Raw genomic sequence first — 18,879 nt, 5'->3', positions numbered from 1 at the left:
TGGACTGGACCTCAATGGCACAGAGGCCGCTCACAAGGGATCCAGCTAAGAAAGAGTGAAGCAAGGCCTGATATCTGCGCAGGCAGCCGGGCGGCCGCCTCCACAGAGCGGCGACTCAACAAAGCCGCCCTCATAGCACAGCCTTGACGTCATTCAAATCCAGGCTCCAATCCCGCCCGGTCGCGAGGTGACCCCGCCCCCAGCTCCTAGCGGCGCCCAGGTCACGCCCAGGGGCGGGCGGTGCCGACCTGAGGTGGGCTGTCTCAGTACAGCCGAGCAGCGGGGAAAGATGGCGGCCGCGATTCCACAGCGGGCGTGGACCGTGGAGCAGCTGCGTAGCGAGCAGCTGCCCAAGAAGGACATAATCAGGTTTCTGCAGGAGCACGGTTCAGATTCGGTACCAGAAGCGGCTGGGCGGCCGGGCCGGTGCGGCTGCGGGACGCCCCTCCTCCCCCGGGATGCCCTACCTTCCGTATCCCCCCTCCCTCGTCCTCGCGGGGCCCGGCCTTTTCCCTGGGGCGCGCGGGCCCGGTCGCGAAATTAAAACCCCTGGGAGCCTGACGGGGGTGGAGGCGATGAGAAAAGGACCTCGGAGGTGTCGGGGGCCGAGGAGTGGGGTCTGGAGGCGACGCGAGCAGGGGAGGGGGCTCTGGGGACGAGGAGGGAGGCCCCACGGTCTGTGGGGAGGGCTTGCCTTTCTCACCGATTTACCAAAGACCGAACAGTAATCCGAGTGATTTTTTTCAAAATCCGGTGGATACTACTCCTTAAATGACCTTTTCGCGTTATGCTTACGGGGGCTGCGCGCGCGTTTCTCGGGGCGGCCCCCCATTGTTGTGAACGATCCGCTCGGAGATCCGCTTGTCACGCTGTGCGCGCCCGGCCTTTCTCTGCACGGTCTCCATCTTAGCCCCTCGTCGGTAGTCACACGTTATTTTTCAGACCTCTTTTGTCCTTTGGAAATGACATTCGTACCTCTCTTAATTGCTGAACTACTATGCACACAGCATCTTTCAACCTCCAGAAATGGAAGCTGCAGCCTGCATGTGGGTTCTCTATCGTTTCTTAAATTCTCTAGCATCAAATATTATTTCTGTAATTCTAAAATATCAAAATATTAATCATTTAAATGTGTTTTCTCCGAAGACCATTTACATACTTAGGTCAATATTGTATTGCTTTTAGCAGAATCGATCCTGGGTTGTTAGGGGACTGTATTTTGGTTTAGGAGGGTATTGAGGGGAGATAGAGGAACCTACAACTTCCAGTTCCTTACATATGCATAATTATCCTGGCATCCGCCTCTTAGACTAATGGAGCAAATATTTATACAAAATATCCAGCAAGAACTACGCTCAGTGTTTGGGGATACAAAGGAAAAAAAGACTATCCATCAGGATCTTCTACCATTTAATGGAATTGCTGTCTTAAACCAATATGTATTTTGCCTGAAATAATCGGTGTTCAACGCTTCAATGCTATATTTTATTAAATTTTTATGGAACAAATCATCCCAAAGTAGACTTTAATGTTAGACTGGCCAGAGTGGGACAACTTCAAAAGACTTGGGTTATAGCATTTTTTTTTAATAAAAATAATGCATATTCTCCAATGACCACTTAGTTAAACCTCTAGGCTGGGCTGGTATTTAGAATCCTCCTGTCTCAGCCTCCCACAGTGCAGAGATTACAAGCATGTGCCACTACATCCAGCTGCCATTCCTTATTGATCTTAAGATGTCAAAGAGATATTTATATTTCAGACATTTTCACAAAAGCTTGCTAAAAAAACTCGAGTACTGGGCCAGGGATTTTGCTCAGTGGCACCTTGCCTGCCTCGAAAGTGCAAGGACCTGAGTTCAATCCCCGGTACCAAAAAAAACCAACTTGAATACTAACTCTGCTGATTAATTTTATGTAATGAACTCCTGTATTCAATTGGCCTTTTTTTTTTTTTTTGGTACCAGGGATCGAACTGCAGTCCTTGCGCCTGCACAGCAGGCAGTGAAACCACTGAGCTAAATCCCCAGGCCTCAACTGGCCTTTATAATTTAGAACACTTCTCTAAAAAGGGGAGGAAAAAAAGCAAAGAGGGTAAAATGCAATGCTAATAGTGTTAGAAAAACGTAGAAGCTGGGTACAGTGGCACACACCTGTGGTCAGTTACTCAGGATGGAGTGTCCCAAGTTCAAGGCCAGCCTGGGCAACTTTTCAAGACCCTATCCCAAAATTTTAAAAAAGTAAGGGCTAGGTTGTAACTTAGTGGCAGAGTGCTTGCTTGCCTGGCATTATCACAGCCCTGGGTTTAATCCCCAGTACCACAGATAAAAGAAAAATTGCTAGAAGATGGCAAAGGACAACTTTGATTTGAGAGTGACAAAATGAGTCCAGCAAGGACCACATGGCAGAGAAGGAAGCAGAACGACATAAAAGAAAAAAAAAAATCACTAAAATCCTCACATAATTTTGAGGTGAACATACGTAATAGTCTTTGGGCATCTGTCAACTTACAGTCTTATATTTGAGAGAAAAGGAATTATTTTACCTTGAATTATAAGTATGTTATTTTATTAATCAAAATAGCTAACATTAAGTTCTTGCTGTGACAGGCTCAATGCTAAATGCATTTTATCCTCACAGCAACACTTTGTTTTGTTTTGTTTGTTTGTTTTTTGAGACAGGGTCTCCCTATGTAGTTCAGACTGGCCTTGAACTCAGTGTGTAGCCCAGGCTGGCCTCGAACTTGGAGCAGCAATCCTCCTGCCTCAGCCTCCTGAGTGCTGGGACTACAGGTGTGCACCACCATACCCAGCCTACAGCAACACTTTGATATAGATGCTACTGTTAATCTTCGAGTACAGATTAGAAACTAAGTCTTTAAGAAAGCTGGGTCTGGTCTGGAGTGTAAGTATCCTCCTGGGCATGGCTGGAGGCTCCCAAGGCCAGTGCCCTGTAGCGCTCTGTCACAAGCAGCTGCCTCTGTCCTATTTGCTATGTGAATATTTCCTGTTGTTTTTTGTGAGTTCTGTGAAGGGAAAAGAGTTAGGAAAATCCACTGTTTCCCATACAAAATGGTATAGTTCTAAATGCCTTTTCTAAATTTATCATTTTGGTTTGATTTGGGGTTGTTTCTTTGTTTGTTGAGATGAGGTCCCACTCTGGTACCCAGACTGAACTCAGTCGGACTCCTGGGCTCAGTGCCATCCTCCTGCCTGACAATTCGAGGTAGCTGGGACCGCAGACACCACTGCCATGCATGGCTCCATTTTCTCATTTTAGAATCATCTTACTTGAGCTAAATGACTTTGACTGACCAGTATTTTTTCCTTATAGTTTCTTGCAGAGCATAAATTATTAGGAAACATTAAAAATGTAGCTAAGACAGCTAATAAGGATCACTTGGTTATGGCCTATAACCATCTTTTTGAAACTAAGGTAAGTATTGTTACATTCTATTAGCAGAATCTCATTTCTGAAAATTTATTTCTAAAAGAAGTTTTAAATGGGGCCGGGGATTTAGCTCAGTGGTTCTGCCACCTGCCTTGCAAGCGAAAAGTCTCGAGTTCAATCCCCAGTACCAAAAAAAAAAAAAAAGAAATTTTAAATGCATGTATTTGTAGGAAAAGTTGAAATTTTTCTCCCTGCAGTTTTCCCCCTTTTTTTTTTTTTCCTTTTGGTACCGGGGATCGAACTTGGGTCCTTGCGCTTGTGAGGCAGGCGGTAGAACCACTGAGCTAATCCCCAGCCCTCCCTTTTTTTTGTTTTTTTGGTACCAGGATTGAAATCAGGACCTTGCACTTGCAAGGCAGGTGCGATGCCACGCAGCTAAATTCCTGGCTCCCTGCAGATTTTCTTAATCATAATTGGACCAGCTTTGAAATTTAGTAGGGCTAATCTGCAGTATAGCAGAATGTTTAGGTATTTCGAAAGGGGACATTTTAAAAAATAATTTCCTAGTAGCTTAAACAGACAACAAATTCTTAGGTTATATATAAATCCCTTAGGTCAGTTGGTAATTACCATGTTAGTTCTGCATGTAAAATCTTACATGGAGAAAATAAGTTCCATTTAATTAAAGAATTTAAAGACTGAGACTTAAGCTGGGCCTTTAGAAAAACTTTAGGAAGTTCTGCAATATTTATTCACTATGAAGTGTTCATCTTCCACACAAAAGAATCTTTAAGATATTTTAATAGTATTCATATAAGCTGCTAAGGATCATAATTTATTGATTAAAATGCTTATAAGTCTCTTACTTGGTTCTTACAGTTTCTTGGGAGATTTATTTTCTATAACTATATTCATTGTGCAGATGTGCATTTGAGAGGCTGAAAATCTGGCTCTCCCTAATTTTTAGCCTGTCCTGAATGTTGATGCTGGATTGTTTTTCACAGCGTTTCAAAGGTACTGAAAGTGTAAGCAAAGTGACTGAGCAAGTGAAAAATGTGAAGCTTAATGAAGAAAAGCCCAAGGAAACCAAGACTGAAGAGACTCTGGATGAGGTCTGTATGGTTTTTTACAATTATTATTACTTGTGAATTTAGTATTTGCATTACAACACAAATTTCTCAAAGTGAGGGATGGTTGAATACGGTCATTTGCGGTGAGCCAAAATGATCAGAGTGTGCCACCTCCCCTAGGTGTCTGCCAGTAGATGAAGCCACAGGACTAGTTCTTTACCGTTAGTGGCCTATCCTGTGAAATACTTCTGACTTTGTATTTAGTATCACCTTCACGTCTGGCCAGACCTTCTGAACTCTCAAAACTATTTTAGGGACCTGATTCTATAGCCAAGTTGGACTGAGTGGCAGGAACTTGCTTTTTAATTATATTTAGCTTTTTCTGATGTCCATAGTGTCCTTGCCAATAGAAATAGTCCAAGCTTGGCACAACTTTCCCAACCAGGGTTTTATATTTTGGTACCAAGGTTTGAAGAACCAGATACAATCATTTTTCTAGCTGGAAAGCCTTGGAGCTAAGAACAGCATTAGCAGACCTGAGTTGTTTTTAATCTTGACATTTCTCTTAGCGCGTTGCCAACTAAGCACACTGATAGCAGTCTTAGTATTGGCAACTATAATCTATTTTTAGTTCTTTCAAAGGGATGTAGCCTTTAGTTCTTTTATTTTTTTAATATCTCAATTTTATTTGGTGGGGGTTTTTTGGTGTTTTTGAGACAGGGTCTCGCTATCTAGTTCAGACTGGGTTTGAACTCACTCTGTGGCCCAGGCTGGTCTTGAACTCCTGGCAATCCTCCTGCCTCAGCCTCCCAACTGCAAGGGCTACAGGCATGTACCATTGCACCTAGCAGTTCTTTTAGTTGCTTTTTTTTTTTTTTGGTCCCGGGGATCGAACTCAGGACCTTGCATTTTCAAGGCAGGAGACAGAACCACTGAACTAAATCCTCAGCCCCAGCTGGCAGTTCTTTTAAAGAGATGTACTACTTGGGTATTTGTGGATAAAGTATATACAATTACAGATGTTTATATGATTGAAGCTAGTTAATTTTGCATGATGTTTTCCTGTTGGTTGCAAAGCACGAGTTAATGTTATACTCACAAAGCATTCTGAGGTTTATCATAACTAAAGTCTGTTAAATGTATCTGTTGAGCACCTACTAAGGTAAATACAGCTGTGATTACTAAAGGGTGTCAAAAACAGTTGACATAGTTATCTAGAAAATTACAGTGAAGGTGCTCTTAGGTGTCAGATGATAAATATGTACATGGCAAGTTCTTAAAGGACAAGAAAATCTAGAGCAATCTTGTGAGAGTCCTAAACTGTATCATTGTCTCTTAAGACAATAACTATAGCCATTCCCTTCTTTGCAGCTTAAAATCTTAGTGAATCCTTGACCCTCTTTTTCCTTTGCATGTCTCCTATAGAACTGATCCTCCATTTCCTCCCCTTCCCTTTCCCCCTCCCCTTCCCTGGCCAACTTGAGCTCAGTGCTATCACTGCCTTCTTAGATTCCATAGCCTTGTCCAATCCCTTACTGATGATCCCTGCTATAGGAAGCATTGTGAAGAAATACATAATTAGACGGTTTATTAGGCTTTGCATAAATTCATACTAAATGTTTTCTAGTTTCACTGCTACTCAGCAGTATTTATGCTATCTCTTGCTCAGTTCTCCATTTCACTGCCAACATGAATTAAGGTTTATGTACCGCATTCTCAGTCCCTTGTTACTCTTTTCTTACCATAAATTTCTTGTTTTGTTTTACCAGAATGTAAATGTCTGCAATCATAACCATGTTCTTCCTTTCTTCCTGGCATCAGTGTTTAGCCTTCTTATGTCCCCTTTAAGACTGTTGTTCTCAAATATATCCTTTTTCAAATCTTCCTTTTTTTTTTCTTTTACGTTTATTTGTTTACTTGGGTTTTTTTTTTTTTTTTGGTACCGGGGATCAAACTCAGGAATTTGTGCTTGCAAGGCAGGCGTTCGAACCACTGAGCTAAATCCCCGGCTACTTGGGGTTTTTTAGACTAGGTCCCATTGTAGTTGAGGATGGTCATGACCTCACTATGTAGCCCAGGCTGGCCTTGAACTTAGGGCAGCCATCCTTCTGCCTCAGCCTTCCAATTGCTGGGATTACAGGCATGTACTAGCATGCTCAGCCTGTTTGCATTTTGAAACATTTAAAGGCCTCAGAAGGTGTTGGAAAAGTTGCTGCCTCCGTTCTATTCAATGCATTTAGCCCAATAATAACCAAGAACTTTGCAAACTACGCCCCATTCAACACAACAATCTTCAGTCTAGAAATTCTCTGCTGTCTAAAATTGCTTGTGAACATGTGGTACTGGAAATTGAACCAAAGCCCTCATATAGGCACTGAGCTATACTCACAATCTTTATTTTTCATTTTGATTTTGAGGTAGCGTCTCACTAAGTTGCCCAGGGTGACCTCTAACTTGAAATTTTCGTGCCTCAGCATCCCAAGTAGCTAGGATTACAGGTGTGGGCCACTTAGAACTACATTATTTAATAGGTAGTCACTAGCTTTGTTTGCTTCCTATCACTGACAGAATACACGGGATAAACAACTCACTAGGAAAGGTTTCTTCTGGCTCAGTTTTGGGGGTTTCAGCCCATGGACACTTGGCCTACTGCTTTTGGGTCCCTGGCAGGGCAGCGCATCGAGGTGGGAGTACATGGTGCAGGTGGAGGAAGACTTCAGAACCTTGTGGCAGCAATGAGGAAAGGAGAAACTGGAAGGCTCTGAGGTTCCACAATCCCTTTCAAGGACATTTCCCCAGTAACCTAGCTTCCACTGGTCCCCACCTCCTAAAGGTTCCACCACCTCCAGTAGACTACAGGCTGAGCCTGGAGCCTTCACCACACAGGCCTTTGGGGGACATTCAAGAACCAAAATGAGGGCCGGGGATTTAGCTCAGTGGTTCCTGCGCTTGCCTTGCAAGCACAAGGTCCCAAGTTCGATCCCCGGTACCAAAAAAAAAAAAACCCAAAATGAAACAGCTAAATGTGGCTCATTCAAATTGATTTGATCATTTAAATTACTTTAGTAAGTACCCAGGCTATGAAAACTAGATTTTGCTTTAGGGAAGCAGCCTGGCTTCAGTTGAAAGTATTAATCCTAAGGCTCTGAATTGGATAGGGCTGTTTGCTTGATCCACACCTTTCCGACTTGCACCCAAACAAAAGCATTTGGCAAAATTCTGTTTTTGTTTTGTTTTGGTTTTTTTTGTACCGGGGATCAAACTTTGGGACCTTGTGCTTGCAAGGCAGGGGGCAGAACCACTGAGCTAAATCCCTGGCCCAGCAAAATTCTGTTTTTGTTTGCAAATGCTACATTGCGTGACAAACACAACCGTGGCCATCTTTTCCAAAATCATGGAACAAATTAAGTTTGTGAAATGAGGCACCACTGTAATTTGGGAGGCTGAGGTAAGAGAATCTCAAATTCTAGCCCAGTCTGGGCAACTTAGTGACTTAATGAGACCATCTCAAAATTTTTAAAAGGGCTGGGGAATGTAGCTCAAGGTGAAGGTCCTGGGTTCAACCCTTAGTACCTCCAAATAAATAAAACCATTGATTATATTATCCTTTTGGGTTTTTGTTAAAGACCTTCATAATCCTTTTTCCCTTGCTAGGGCATATGGTTGTTTTCAGAATTTTGATAGGTAGTTTTGTTGTTTGAACTTATTTTCAAGTTCAGGGCCAGAAACAATATTGCTGAATTCATCTTAATTGGATATAATGAAATAATCTAGAAACACCAATTATTGCTTCTAAAACAACCCAGATCTTTGGGGAAAAGTCACTTTAATTTAGGAATTTAATAGTAATGAGTTTTGTTTGTTTTTGGTACTGGGGATCAAACTTGGGACCTTGTGCTTAACAGACTCTTGCATGAGAATTTTTGGCTTCCAAAGATGCTAGAGGTTATCTGAAATTAAATTACAGATGTGTAAGTTACTAATATTCTCATCAGTCTTGAGAATAGTGAGTTTAGTTCACAGAAGTTGACTAGAAGTAAAATAAGTATTCTTTGCCATCATTCTAAATGAACCTTTATGTACACTGATTTTGATCTTAGGGTCCACCAAAATACACAAAATCTATTCTGAAAAAGGGAGATAAAACCAACTTTCCCAAAAAGGGAGATGTTGTTCACTGCTGGTACACAGGAACGCTACAGGATGGGACAGTTTTTGATACTAATATTCAAACAAGTAAGTCATAATCTTTTTTTTCTTCCTTTTCTTTTTTTTTTATTTTTCATTTTATTTGTTTGGCTTAAGATGTAAAACTATACACAGGTGAGTAATTGGCATACCTTTTCTTGGTTATCACTTACTATTTTGTTTTGGTTTTTCTTTCCATAGTAGTGGGGACTGAACCCAGAGGGGCTCTATCTCCAGGCAGCAACCCTTTGGTTTTTGTTGGAGAGGTTTTTGGTGTTTTGTTTTCAAGGCAGGATGTCACTAAATTGCCCAGGCTGGCCTCGAATTTGAGATCCTATCTCAGCCTCCAGATTACAAGCATGCTCCACCCTGCCCACTCTTTCAGTTCATTCTCCTCCCCTCTAACAGAGCACCTGAGACTGGGTCATTTGTAAGAAGGGTTACTTGGCTCCTGCTTACAGCCTGGGGCAGGCTCTGCTCAGCTTCTGGTGAGGCCACACGCTGTTCCATGCACAGTGGAAAGGTAGAAAAAGAAGCGGGCAGGAGCCACATCAAAGTGAGTCACGTGTGAGAGCAAGGGCGGAGCCCCAGGCTTGCTTGTATTAACAATCCTTTCTTGCAATAGCCAATCCAGTCTCAAAATCGAGAACTCATTGAGAAAAACATGAATCCCTCTTAGCTACTTGGTCACCTCTCATGGGACCAAGCCTCAACATGAATTGCAGTAGAGAAAAACCATACTGAAACCATAGCAGTGTCCCAACGTGATGCTTTTCAATGTAAAAGGCAAAACAGTTTGCTGTCCTGGGGTATGAGAATGGGTCCTAGTCCCCTACCTTCATTTAGACTTTTACATCTAGAATTTTCCTGATTGAACATAACCTGGTTTTCTAAAGTTTTGTTCTCAAATACATAGTATTACAGAAGTAAATTTTTTAAAACTTTCCACCAGGTGTACTGGTGCATGTCTATAATCCTAGCACTTGGGAGGCTGCCGCAGGAGGATCACCACAAGTTCATGGCCAGCCTGCTACATAGTGAGTTCAAGGTCAGCTTGAGCTACAAAGTGAGACCTATTTCAAAAAACAAAGCAAAACAGTTTTCTCAGGTTTTTTTTACTAATTTCTTAATACTCAGGTTGTTTTTACTAATTTAATAGAAACTAGACTGTATCTTTAATTATTAGGAAAATCTGTTTTACAGGTTCAAAGAAGAAGAAAAATGCCAAGCCTTTAAGTTTTAAGGTTGGAGTGGGCAAAGTTATCAGAGGAGTAAGTAAAGAATGGCAGTAAATGAGTGGACATTCTAGCACATGCTATTGTGGTATAGTGCTATAAAGAATTACAGTTGGGGGCCAGGGATTTAGCTCAGTGGCGCTGCACCTACCTGGCAAGTGCAAGGTCCTGAGTTCGATCCCCAGTACTGGGGGAGAAAAATTACAATTGGGGTGCCGGGCATGTTGGCGCACGCCTGTAATCCCAGCACTTGGGAGGCTGAGGCCAGCGTGTACTACATTGAGTTCAAGGCCAGTCTGACCTACATAGCAAGACCCTGTCTCAAAAAAAATTACAGTTGGGAATATGATAAGAACAATCTTTGAAGTTGGACAGATTGGGTACTATCATTGCTAGCTGATCTGGCACAAGCTGCGGGTCTCCTTTTCCCCATCGATAAAAGAAGAGTATTGTGTAGCTCAGGGTTGTTAACAATTAAGTGAGCTTAAGTCAAAGCATTAACAGTAGGGGACTCATATTAGTTTTCTAGTCTAACCCTTTCGTTAATTATTTTTCTTCATAAGATACTGTAATTCTTTGTTAAAATGTTTGGCCTTTTTTGTCTGTAAGATTCTTGTGCTACGTAGCTGTCATACAACTTATATGTAATCAGAAAAGGTAAAATGCTTGTTCCACTTCACTACTTGTAAAAGCAGGAGTTTCTGTAAAAAATTTTAAAACCTAAGCATGTTTTACCTACTCAAATGAAAGAGATAACAGAAGGCAACTTTGAAAAAAGAAATCTGGCTTGAGCTGTAATGACCATTAACAGGACAGGAAGTCAGCATCCCTAAGACATATTTCCATGCTAGGTCCTACTCACTGTTCATTTTAAACTGTAATTACTCAAAACACCAAACATTGATGACTGAAATGCCTATTTAATTGCAGTTATAAGAATTCTCATTGTGAGTGGGGCTTAAGACAAGTCTCACTATGTAGCCCAAGCTGGGCTCAAATTCACGGAGATCCTCCCCCCTCAGCCTCCTGAGTGCTTCAATTACAGGTGTGTGCCACCGCACCTAGCAAGAATTCTTAATATATCACTGTTTGCATTCTAAGTCCTAAGGTGGAGTTCAGTCATATCCAGAGGTGAAAATAGAATATAAAACATCTTGTAAAATGTTTAGTAGAATGTGACTTTTAACTGTTACCTACTTATACAAAGTTGATAGCAACTATAAATTGAGCAATTTTTCTAGTTCTGTTAAATACCTACTGGTACATTTCTTCTAGTTCACCATATTCTTAGTTTCCAAATGTGTTAGAAAGCGACTCTAGTGTATTTGTATTATGTTGATATAACTGGACAACTGGATTTAATATCCAAATTTTAAACTGAAGAGGCAACCTGGAAAACTTCTTAATTTCTTTAAAAGGAAAGATGGTTTTGCCTTCTGCAAAAGATCTTAGTTCTCTAACAGGACAACATGCTACTGTTAAAACAGTTTTAGAGTAGTTGCTAGTTTATCCCTATAAAAATGAATGCTTCAATTTGTCCTATGGTGTAAAAGTGTAGCAAGTTTTTTATAAAGGTCTAACAACAAACTGATTTCCATACATATGGCATGCTACAGTTTACTAAAGTGCTTTTACATATCATTTAAGGAGTGTTATCACATTGAAAAATATTAATATAACAATTTTTTATTGAGGAAGTTCAAGACAAGATTTATGGACTCAATCAAGGATTATTACCTTAGAACATAATAAAATTCAGTGAAGGGCTGGGGATTTAGCTCAGTGGTTCTGGCGCCTGCCTCACAAGCGCAAGGTCCTGAGCCGAGGACTTAGCTTAGTGGTTTCACCGCCTGCTGCGCAAGCGCAAGGACCCGAGTTCGATCTCCGGTACCAAAAAAAAAAAAAAAAGGAAGAAAAGAAAAATCCAGTGACAGTGCTTAATATGTGCACGCACGGACACATAACATGTTTTTGTTTTCTGCTCTTTTTACTTTTTTTTTTAATGCTCTGCTCTGGACTTTAGTGGGATGAAGCACTCTTGACTATGAGTAAAGGTGAAAAAGCTCGACTAGAGATTGAACCAGAATGGGCCTATGGAAAGAAAGGACAGCCTGATGCCAAGTATCCTTTTTCTCCTTCATAATTAAAGGAAAAAAACATGAAAGGAAGATCAGCTGAAGGTGTTTAGAAAGGTGCTATCTAGGCTAGCCTTCCAGAGCAGGTATTGTGTCAGTGTCAGCCCATCCAATACAGATGCGTGCGTGCGTGCGTGTGTGTGTGTGTTGAAATCTTGCTACACTGCCCAGTGTGTGTGCGTATGTATGTGTGTGAGTATGTATGTGTGTGATGAAATCTTGCTATATTGCCCAGGCCAACTTCAAACCCCTGTGCTCAACTGATCTTTCTACCTCAGGTTCCCAATGCCACTATGCCTGGCAGAGAATACTTAGTATCTCACGTTGGTACAAAGTATTCAGACTTCAAGACCAGCCTGAGCTACATAGTGAGTTCAAGGATAGCCTGAGCTAATATCAAGACCTTGTCTCAAAAAGCTAAAAAAAAAAAAAGTATTCAAACTTGAGGTAGATTTTTTTTTCTCTTACTCAAGTTCTCAATTTTTGAGATCTTAACTGCAGAGTTCAAGCTTTCATCATTGAAATACAATTCTTAATATATGCAGGGTTTACTCCAGTAAGTTACAACACCCAATGTAAAAAATAAGCAGTAGGGTACCAATACAGCTCATGGTAATTTTAAACTACAGTATAATTTATGGCAGTCGAGTAAGCAAAGCTTAGAAATAGAACACACAATAGGGATTGCCAGCTGTGAAATGGAGACCACAGGACCATGTATATAGTGTTAATAAGTATTAATACTAATGACAGTACTTCTCTGAAAGGCCCAGTTTCTGAACATTTTTAAAAAGTAATGATGCCAGACCATTCAGGCCAGACCAAGCCAGTAGGTAAATGGGAAGGCAATTTATAGCTGTTGTCAGTTCCATTCCTGTTTGCCAAGTTAAAAGTGGGGGTTTTTTGGGGGGGGGGGTTAGAAATTGCTGTAGTCTCCTAACAGTTAAACTTATTTGAAAATAGTTCTCATCCTATCAAAACCAGATGGACAGCTGCAGCTACCTCTCTCCCATGGGTGTAACACTTTAAGAACAGTCTGGTGTGCATAAAAATCTCTGAATTTAGCATCTTTAAATTCATAGTAAATATGTACTAACTTCTTAAAAATTTCAATTTTAATGCAGCATACACAGCAAACTGAAATCACTTTTTTTCCTTTTTGAGTACTGAGTAGCAGCCTCCATAAAGTGGTGACTAATTGAGGACATCATAGCTGAAGCTCAGCTGACCTGGTCAGCCTACATTGACAGGTTATGCTTTCTACTTGCCATTAAAGATACTCTTAAGGGGCTGGGGATTTAGCTCAGTGGTTTCGTCACCTGCTGCGCAAGCGCAAGGACCCAAGTTCAATCCCCGGTACCAAAAAAAAGATACTCTTTTTGTCCCCAAGTATGTATTATGTTCTGAATCAATTACAGAGCTCTTCATTTTGGGGCTAATTACTAATGTTCAGAATACATAATTCTAATTTTATGGTAATGAGGGCAGGGGAGGGATACTTTTTATCAAATTTGCCTTGACTTTTTCAACAGAATTCCACCAAATGCAAAACTCGTTTTTGAAGTAGAATTAGTGGATATTGATTGAAACAGTATTTCAGATCTGAAGACATCAGAAAGTGATTAAAACTTGGCCTTGAAACTTAGGTATCATCAACTGGAAAATTCAGAATTAAGTTAAATTTACTTGATCCCAATTTTTGAGAAATGTAACCCCTTATAAGTCCCTGAAGTCTAAAATATTTTACTATAGCTGTGTGAAATACTGGTTAAGGAGAACTGTATTTCTTTTTACCTCATGTTGTAAAACTGAAAAGTTCAATTAAAAAAATATCCACTGTCTTGATATGTGTTTGATGTTAATGTTCTGATTAGGTAAGCGTAAGAAGGACTACTAACATCCAACCAGGGAAGTACAGTAACTAATAACCCAGAATGTTTAAATAATCTGGAATGGTAAAAAGTCAGAACTTGAACCAGAAAGTTTAAAAGGGCTAACAACTTGGCAGGAAGGTAATTAAATTTAGGGAACATCTGCTTCTAAATCGGTGAATCACTAACAGTGTTAAATAGAAAGTTAACATTAGGTGATTCCCCCAAAATACATTCATAAAACAACTACTGGATGAATCTTCAGTTTTATTACAAAAATGAAGATGATCAGTTTGATCAAAATGAAAGCTTGCTCACAAGTTTTACACGGATATTCTAAATACAAAGTCTCCTGGAACGACATACTTTAGATATGATTTTCAGTTAAAGGGATGCAAACATTATATTTTCTCATTTATAATCTATCCCAAGGCATAGTATCTTAGTGTATCTTTTCTGCAGTTAGATCCAAATTCACAAGTATAACTGAAACACTTGAGACAACCTTGTCAGCAAAGATTAAAAATCACTGTTTTTACAGAAGAGGTAAATCCTTAGCCAGCCCTTGTGTTTCCAGAATGTACTACACTGACGTGATTGGCAGTCAGTTTTTTTCCTACACTTAAGGTTACAAAACTTTTGCAAATCCATTGCAAAAGAATTCTAGACCACTTAATGCAAAAAATAAAAAAAATAGTTCTCCAATAAAAAGTAAATTTTATAAATGGTAGGAAATATTATCTGTGGTAAGATACTGACATTTTCCCCTAATAAATGTTACACAGAAACAGGGAAGACAAGTTATCAAATACAACAAGCTTATGCTATGTTTACATCCCTTCTTTAAAAAATAATAATTTCATACTTTTCACATACTCCATCTGAAATTTACATTCTCTCATCAGGTTGGAGGGGGAGGATAATACTGTCCATAATTCCAAGGATTCTGATAATTGTACTGTAAAGAAAAAGTAAACATTAGTAGAACTACTGCTAAGTTTCAAATATGAAAATTAAAGCAACTATATTTAAGAAAACAAGCATGTGTTCATTGCTGCAACTCAAAGACTTAACTGTATGACACAGTCGTACAAAGCCAAAGGGTTGTTTTTACTTTTAGAAGTGTCTCCAATATGCTTCTAATAAAATCTAGGAACAAAGAATTATGTGGACTCACTTGGTACCAGGCACTATAATTATATGCAGCTTGATTTGCTTGTAAGTCACCATCAATCATCTGTGTAGATGATGAAGTTGTGTCTTCTGTGTGTACTTTCTTTTCTTCTGGTTCTTCCGATCTATGTAAAAGGTCAAAATGGAAACTATGAGGACTTCCACAGATAAGAACTTTATTACATGACTATCAACCAACTTGTGTACATTATTTTATAAACATTTGTTTACTTTTGGTGGTGGAGAAGGCGATCCTGCCAGAAGCAGAATTTAAGAGAAGCAAAAGTAATGGACCAGGGCCGGGGATTTAGCTCAGAGGTTTCACCACCTGCTGTGCAAGCGCAAGCACCCGAGTTTGATTCCCCTCCCCGCAAAAAAAGTAATGGACCAGAAGGCGCTTAGTGACAATCGTATAGCTGGACAAATTCTGGGTGACAGGCCAAAAGCTAAATTCAACAGTTTACCTTTCTTTTACAAAGCAGTATCCCTCAAAATCACTTATGCAAAGACGTTTCCCTGTATCTTTGCTCCACAATGCATGTAACCTCTCCAACACACTCAGAATAGCAGTGTAGACTGTCTGCCCCAGGCACAGATCAGACTGGTCACTGACCTCCAGCGAGATGGTCACAGCCCTTTGTGGTGTGGCCCCCAGGAGACATTCGGCCTCATTTCCCACTCTACAAACCTAAAATCCAGCTAAGTCACGGATGACCTCATTGAGACATCACATGCTCAAGTCTGCCAGAGTGGCAAAATGGCCTGGGGTCTGGATGTGATCTACAGTTCAGCCTGGGTGATGTTTTCAAGATTTCCATATAAAAAATCTACTTCTGACTTCATAAAAATCAGACTATATCTACAAAGTGTCCACATTTTCTCCTAACTTCAGTTGGGGCTGAGCAGTCATGCCTGAGATGGAACATGCTATACATCATTGTCACCTGCCAGCCTTGAATTTGGGATCCTTGCTCTGTGACTTTGCTTATGTCACTCCCTCAATTTACAAGGCTCATGGCCTAACTGGATTTACCTAATGGTTTACCACCTCCTAGTATCCTCTCTAGGTTCAGTATCAGAGCTTCCAATTCATTGTAGTACTTTTTTCCCAAATCATGAAAACATCTAAATCACTATAACAAAATGGTAATACTTAAAAATATTTCTCTTTAACATGTTCCCACCAGCTTGAACCACTGATGGTACATGGACAATTCCTATGCCACCTGATGGGATGGGATAGTCATACACATACAGTACCAGTGATGGTTCAGAGCTGCTGGCAGTCATATGAAATTTCAGTCCCATCATGAACTTGTTAAAGGAATTTCACAATGAAATGTCTTCTTTTAAGCAGCCCTTCCTGATTTACCGAGAAGTTACATACCCATTTTCTGCTTTCCTTTTTAAACTATCTTGTTCTTTTAGGAGTGTTTGATGTTCATCATAAGCATTCAGAAGCCTGAGAAGAAAAAAAAATCCTCTGGAATAAACAAAAACCAAATTTTACTTTTTAAAGATTTTAAGTTGTTTCTATTCAGAGAAACTAAATGTGTAAATTTCTAAGCGGCTCATTTTTCACTTTTTAAAAATTTCAACTAAAACAATCTTAGTTCTGATATTGAAACTCTCCATACCTGTAACTGCAAGGGCCTTAATGACACTTTTGTGTTAAAGTTCCAATTTGTCTGCCTATTACTATCAATCTATGTCATTTAATTTTGATGGTCCAAATTACAACACCCAACTACTATAATGAGCTACATGTGCTCTGAATTTTCAAGGTACAGCAATGAAGATGGGGATATAGCTTAATGGTCGAGTACTGCCCTAGGAGCACATACCAAAAAAAAAATTGTTTTTTTATATTTCCACTACCTCACAAAACCCTCCAAGCAAATACAACTTTTATTTGGACTTTAATCTGCTTCCATTATTTCATCCTCTCCTCAGTTTATCAGAATCCAGCAGTCACTAAATGAGGCTCCACCTCCACTTTGAAACATGACAAATCTAAACCCAGCATGGTAGCACACACCCATGATCCTACTCTGGCAGGCTGAGGCAGGATTTAAATTGGAACCCAGCCTGGGCAAGACCCCGTCCACAAAAATTTTTTTTAAGGGCCGAGTGTGCAGCTCAGTACAAAGGCCCTGGGTTCAATCTCCACTACTATAAAAAAGGAAAAACATGACAAATCCATTCACTTCTTAACAAACACACATTTATATTACTTTCTCTTGAGAATCACACCATCCAACTAAAAGGTAAATTATGGATCTCAGTTCTGTATATGCCTTCTTCAGTACAAAATATACAAGACATTAAATACAGAGCATATGAGGTAGTTTAAGAGTAGAGGCTTTGGGCTGGGGATGTAGCTCAGCAGAGCTGTGTCTGCCTGGCAAGCATAAGGTCCTGAGCTTGATCCCTGATAAAAAAAAAAACAGAGCCTTTGAAGTAGGTTCACCTGCCCAGTCCCACAAATTGCCTAATCTCTCTTTTTAAAGACTTCTCTTTCAACTATTAAAAGAACAGAACCTTGCTGGGGACTTAGCTCAGTGGTTCTGCCACCTGCCTAGCAAGCACAAGGTCCCAAGTTCAATCCCAGGTACCAAAAAAAAAAAGAACAGAGACTCTACTTACTATACTGCTATAAATTTTACATTAGAAGATTATAAAATATTTAGCATGATGCCAAGCATTTAAATATTAGTTCTTGAATTAGTTTAACTGAAATTTTACAGTCATCAAAAATATATACACAGAAGCAAAAGAAACTTTCAGTTGCAATGGAAATCACTCCAAATTATAGGCACATGCTAAACAGGCTCTGGGGATATTTCCTTACTACAGTAAGACTAGCACTTCAGCAATACGCTAGCCAGAATTTCTACTCATCTGCTTACTGGCAAATTTTAATTCTTAAACTTGTCCTTCCACCAAATCTAGAGCAAATCCTTCTATCACACTTCATTGTTCAGACTTATAACAATGCACAGAAATGAGGCCAATTAAACATGAAACTTCTATGAGACCACATCTACCCTTTCTCCAGACTGATAAAATAGCATTCCTATTCCATATTAACCCCATCTATGTATGAGCTCTAAACTGAATGTTTACATGTTCCATGGTATAATCTTTGTCTCATTTCCTGTTTCACCATATTGTTGCTTCCTGCCTTCTCTCATTCACTCACAGTTTATTCTAAAATCAGGGCAAATTTTGAAGGAAACACAAACCATACGTTATCCTGTTAGGCACATAAACATTTACAAAACTCAACATCCTCTCATATATCTGAGGAAAAAGTAACCTAAGCAAACACCGTTAAACTTAACAGTTTATGAATCTAATCATCAAATTCCCATTCAAAGAAATCAATTCTCATCATTCAAACAGACAATATAATTAAGGCCTTACTTATTAACATCTGATCCAAAATCTTCAAGAAATTCCACTTTTCTCTGAGAAAATGTAATTCTCATTTTAATAGGTAATGAACCATGTATAGCTTTGTCAAAACAATTTAGTATATTTTCTTCATTTTGTTTGAGGTCACCACTATATTCCATTTCAAGTAAATTGAGGTATAACTTTGTGTTCTCCTGTGTAAAAAGTAGTAATAAATTTTCTAAAATATTTCGATTACAGCACAGGTATATTAAATGCCTTTTTATGTCTCAATTCAAAAACATTCAATAGTAAAATACATCTCATGTTAAATGTTTTCAGCATACATCTAAAGGGATAAATAATTCTTTGCCCTATTTGGTAGGTAAGGATATTATCCCAGTATCTCCCAAACTATGTAA

The 18,879-nt window shown here is 39.7% G+C and overlaps 2 protein-coding genes across 13 annotated transcripts in view; one reads left to right on the top strand and one right to left on the bottom strand.

Annotated features, from left to right (window-relative positions):
• Nucleotides 1–206: 206 nt before the first annotated feature.
• Nucleotides 207–13,862, top strand: Fkbp3 (FKBP prolyl isomerase 3). Of its 6 annotated transcripts, none has more exons than XM_021262776.2 (8): nt 248–397; nt 943–1,046; nt 3,333–3,434; nt 4,394–4,501; nt 8,560–8,695; nt 9,851–9,918; nt 11,906–12,003; nt 13,550–13,862. In XM_021262776.2, exons 2-8 carry the CDS (start codon nt 963–965, stop codon nt 13,602–13,604), a joined length of 651 nt encoding a protein of 216 aa, XP_021118435.1. In that variant the 5' UTR covers nt 248–397; nt 943–962; the 3' UTR covers nt 13,605–13,862. The 6 variants fall into 6 exon arrangements, with proteins under 6 accessions (XP_004835662.2, XP_004835664.2, XP_021118435.1 ...); XM_087208051.1 differs by having other exon boundaries at nt 261–369; XM_087208050.1 differs by having other exon boundaries at nt 276–426.
• Nucleotides 13,863–14,138: 276 nt separating this feature from the next.
• Prpf39 (pre-mRNA processing factor 39) overlaps nt 14,139–18,879 on the bottom strand; it is a 40,814-nt gene continuing 36,073 nt past the window's right edge. For 6 of the 7 annotated variants that reach the window (XM_004835610.4, XM_087208048.1, XM_087208049.1 and 3 more), the window contains 4 exons: nt 18,488–18,672; nt 16,449–16,523; nt 15,066–15,186; nt 14,139–14,846 (listed from right to left, as the gene is read on the bottom strand). In XM_004835610.4, the coding sequence (XP_004835667.1) occupies nt 14,790–14,846; nt 15,066–15,186; nt 16,449–16,523; nt 18,488–18,672 (438 nt within the window). In that variant the 3' untranslated portion in view covers nt 14,139–14,789. Of the gene's footprint in view, nt 14,847–15,065; nt 15,187–16,321; nt 16,524–18,487; nt 18,673–18,879 lie in introns of all 7 variants that reach the window. The other variant, XR_002396895.2, reaches the window with a different exon arrangement.

This window comes from Heterocephalus glaber, unplaced genomic scaffold (assembly GCF_053883595.1).
Source record: "Heterocephalus glaber isolate CG9 unplaced genomic scaffold, H.glaber_assembly_v1.0 deba00000901, whole genome shotgun sequence".
NCBI lineage: Eukaryota > Metazoa > Chordata > Mammalia > Rodentia > Bathyergidae > Heterocephalus > Heterocephalus glaber.
The sequence above is the reverse complement of the archived record's forward strand: the minus strand, read 5'-3'. Positions and strand labels throughout refer to the sequence as shown.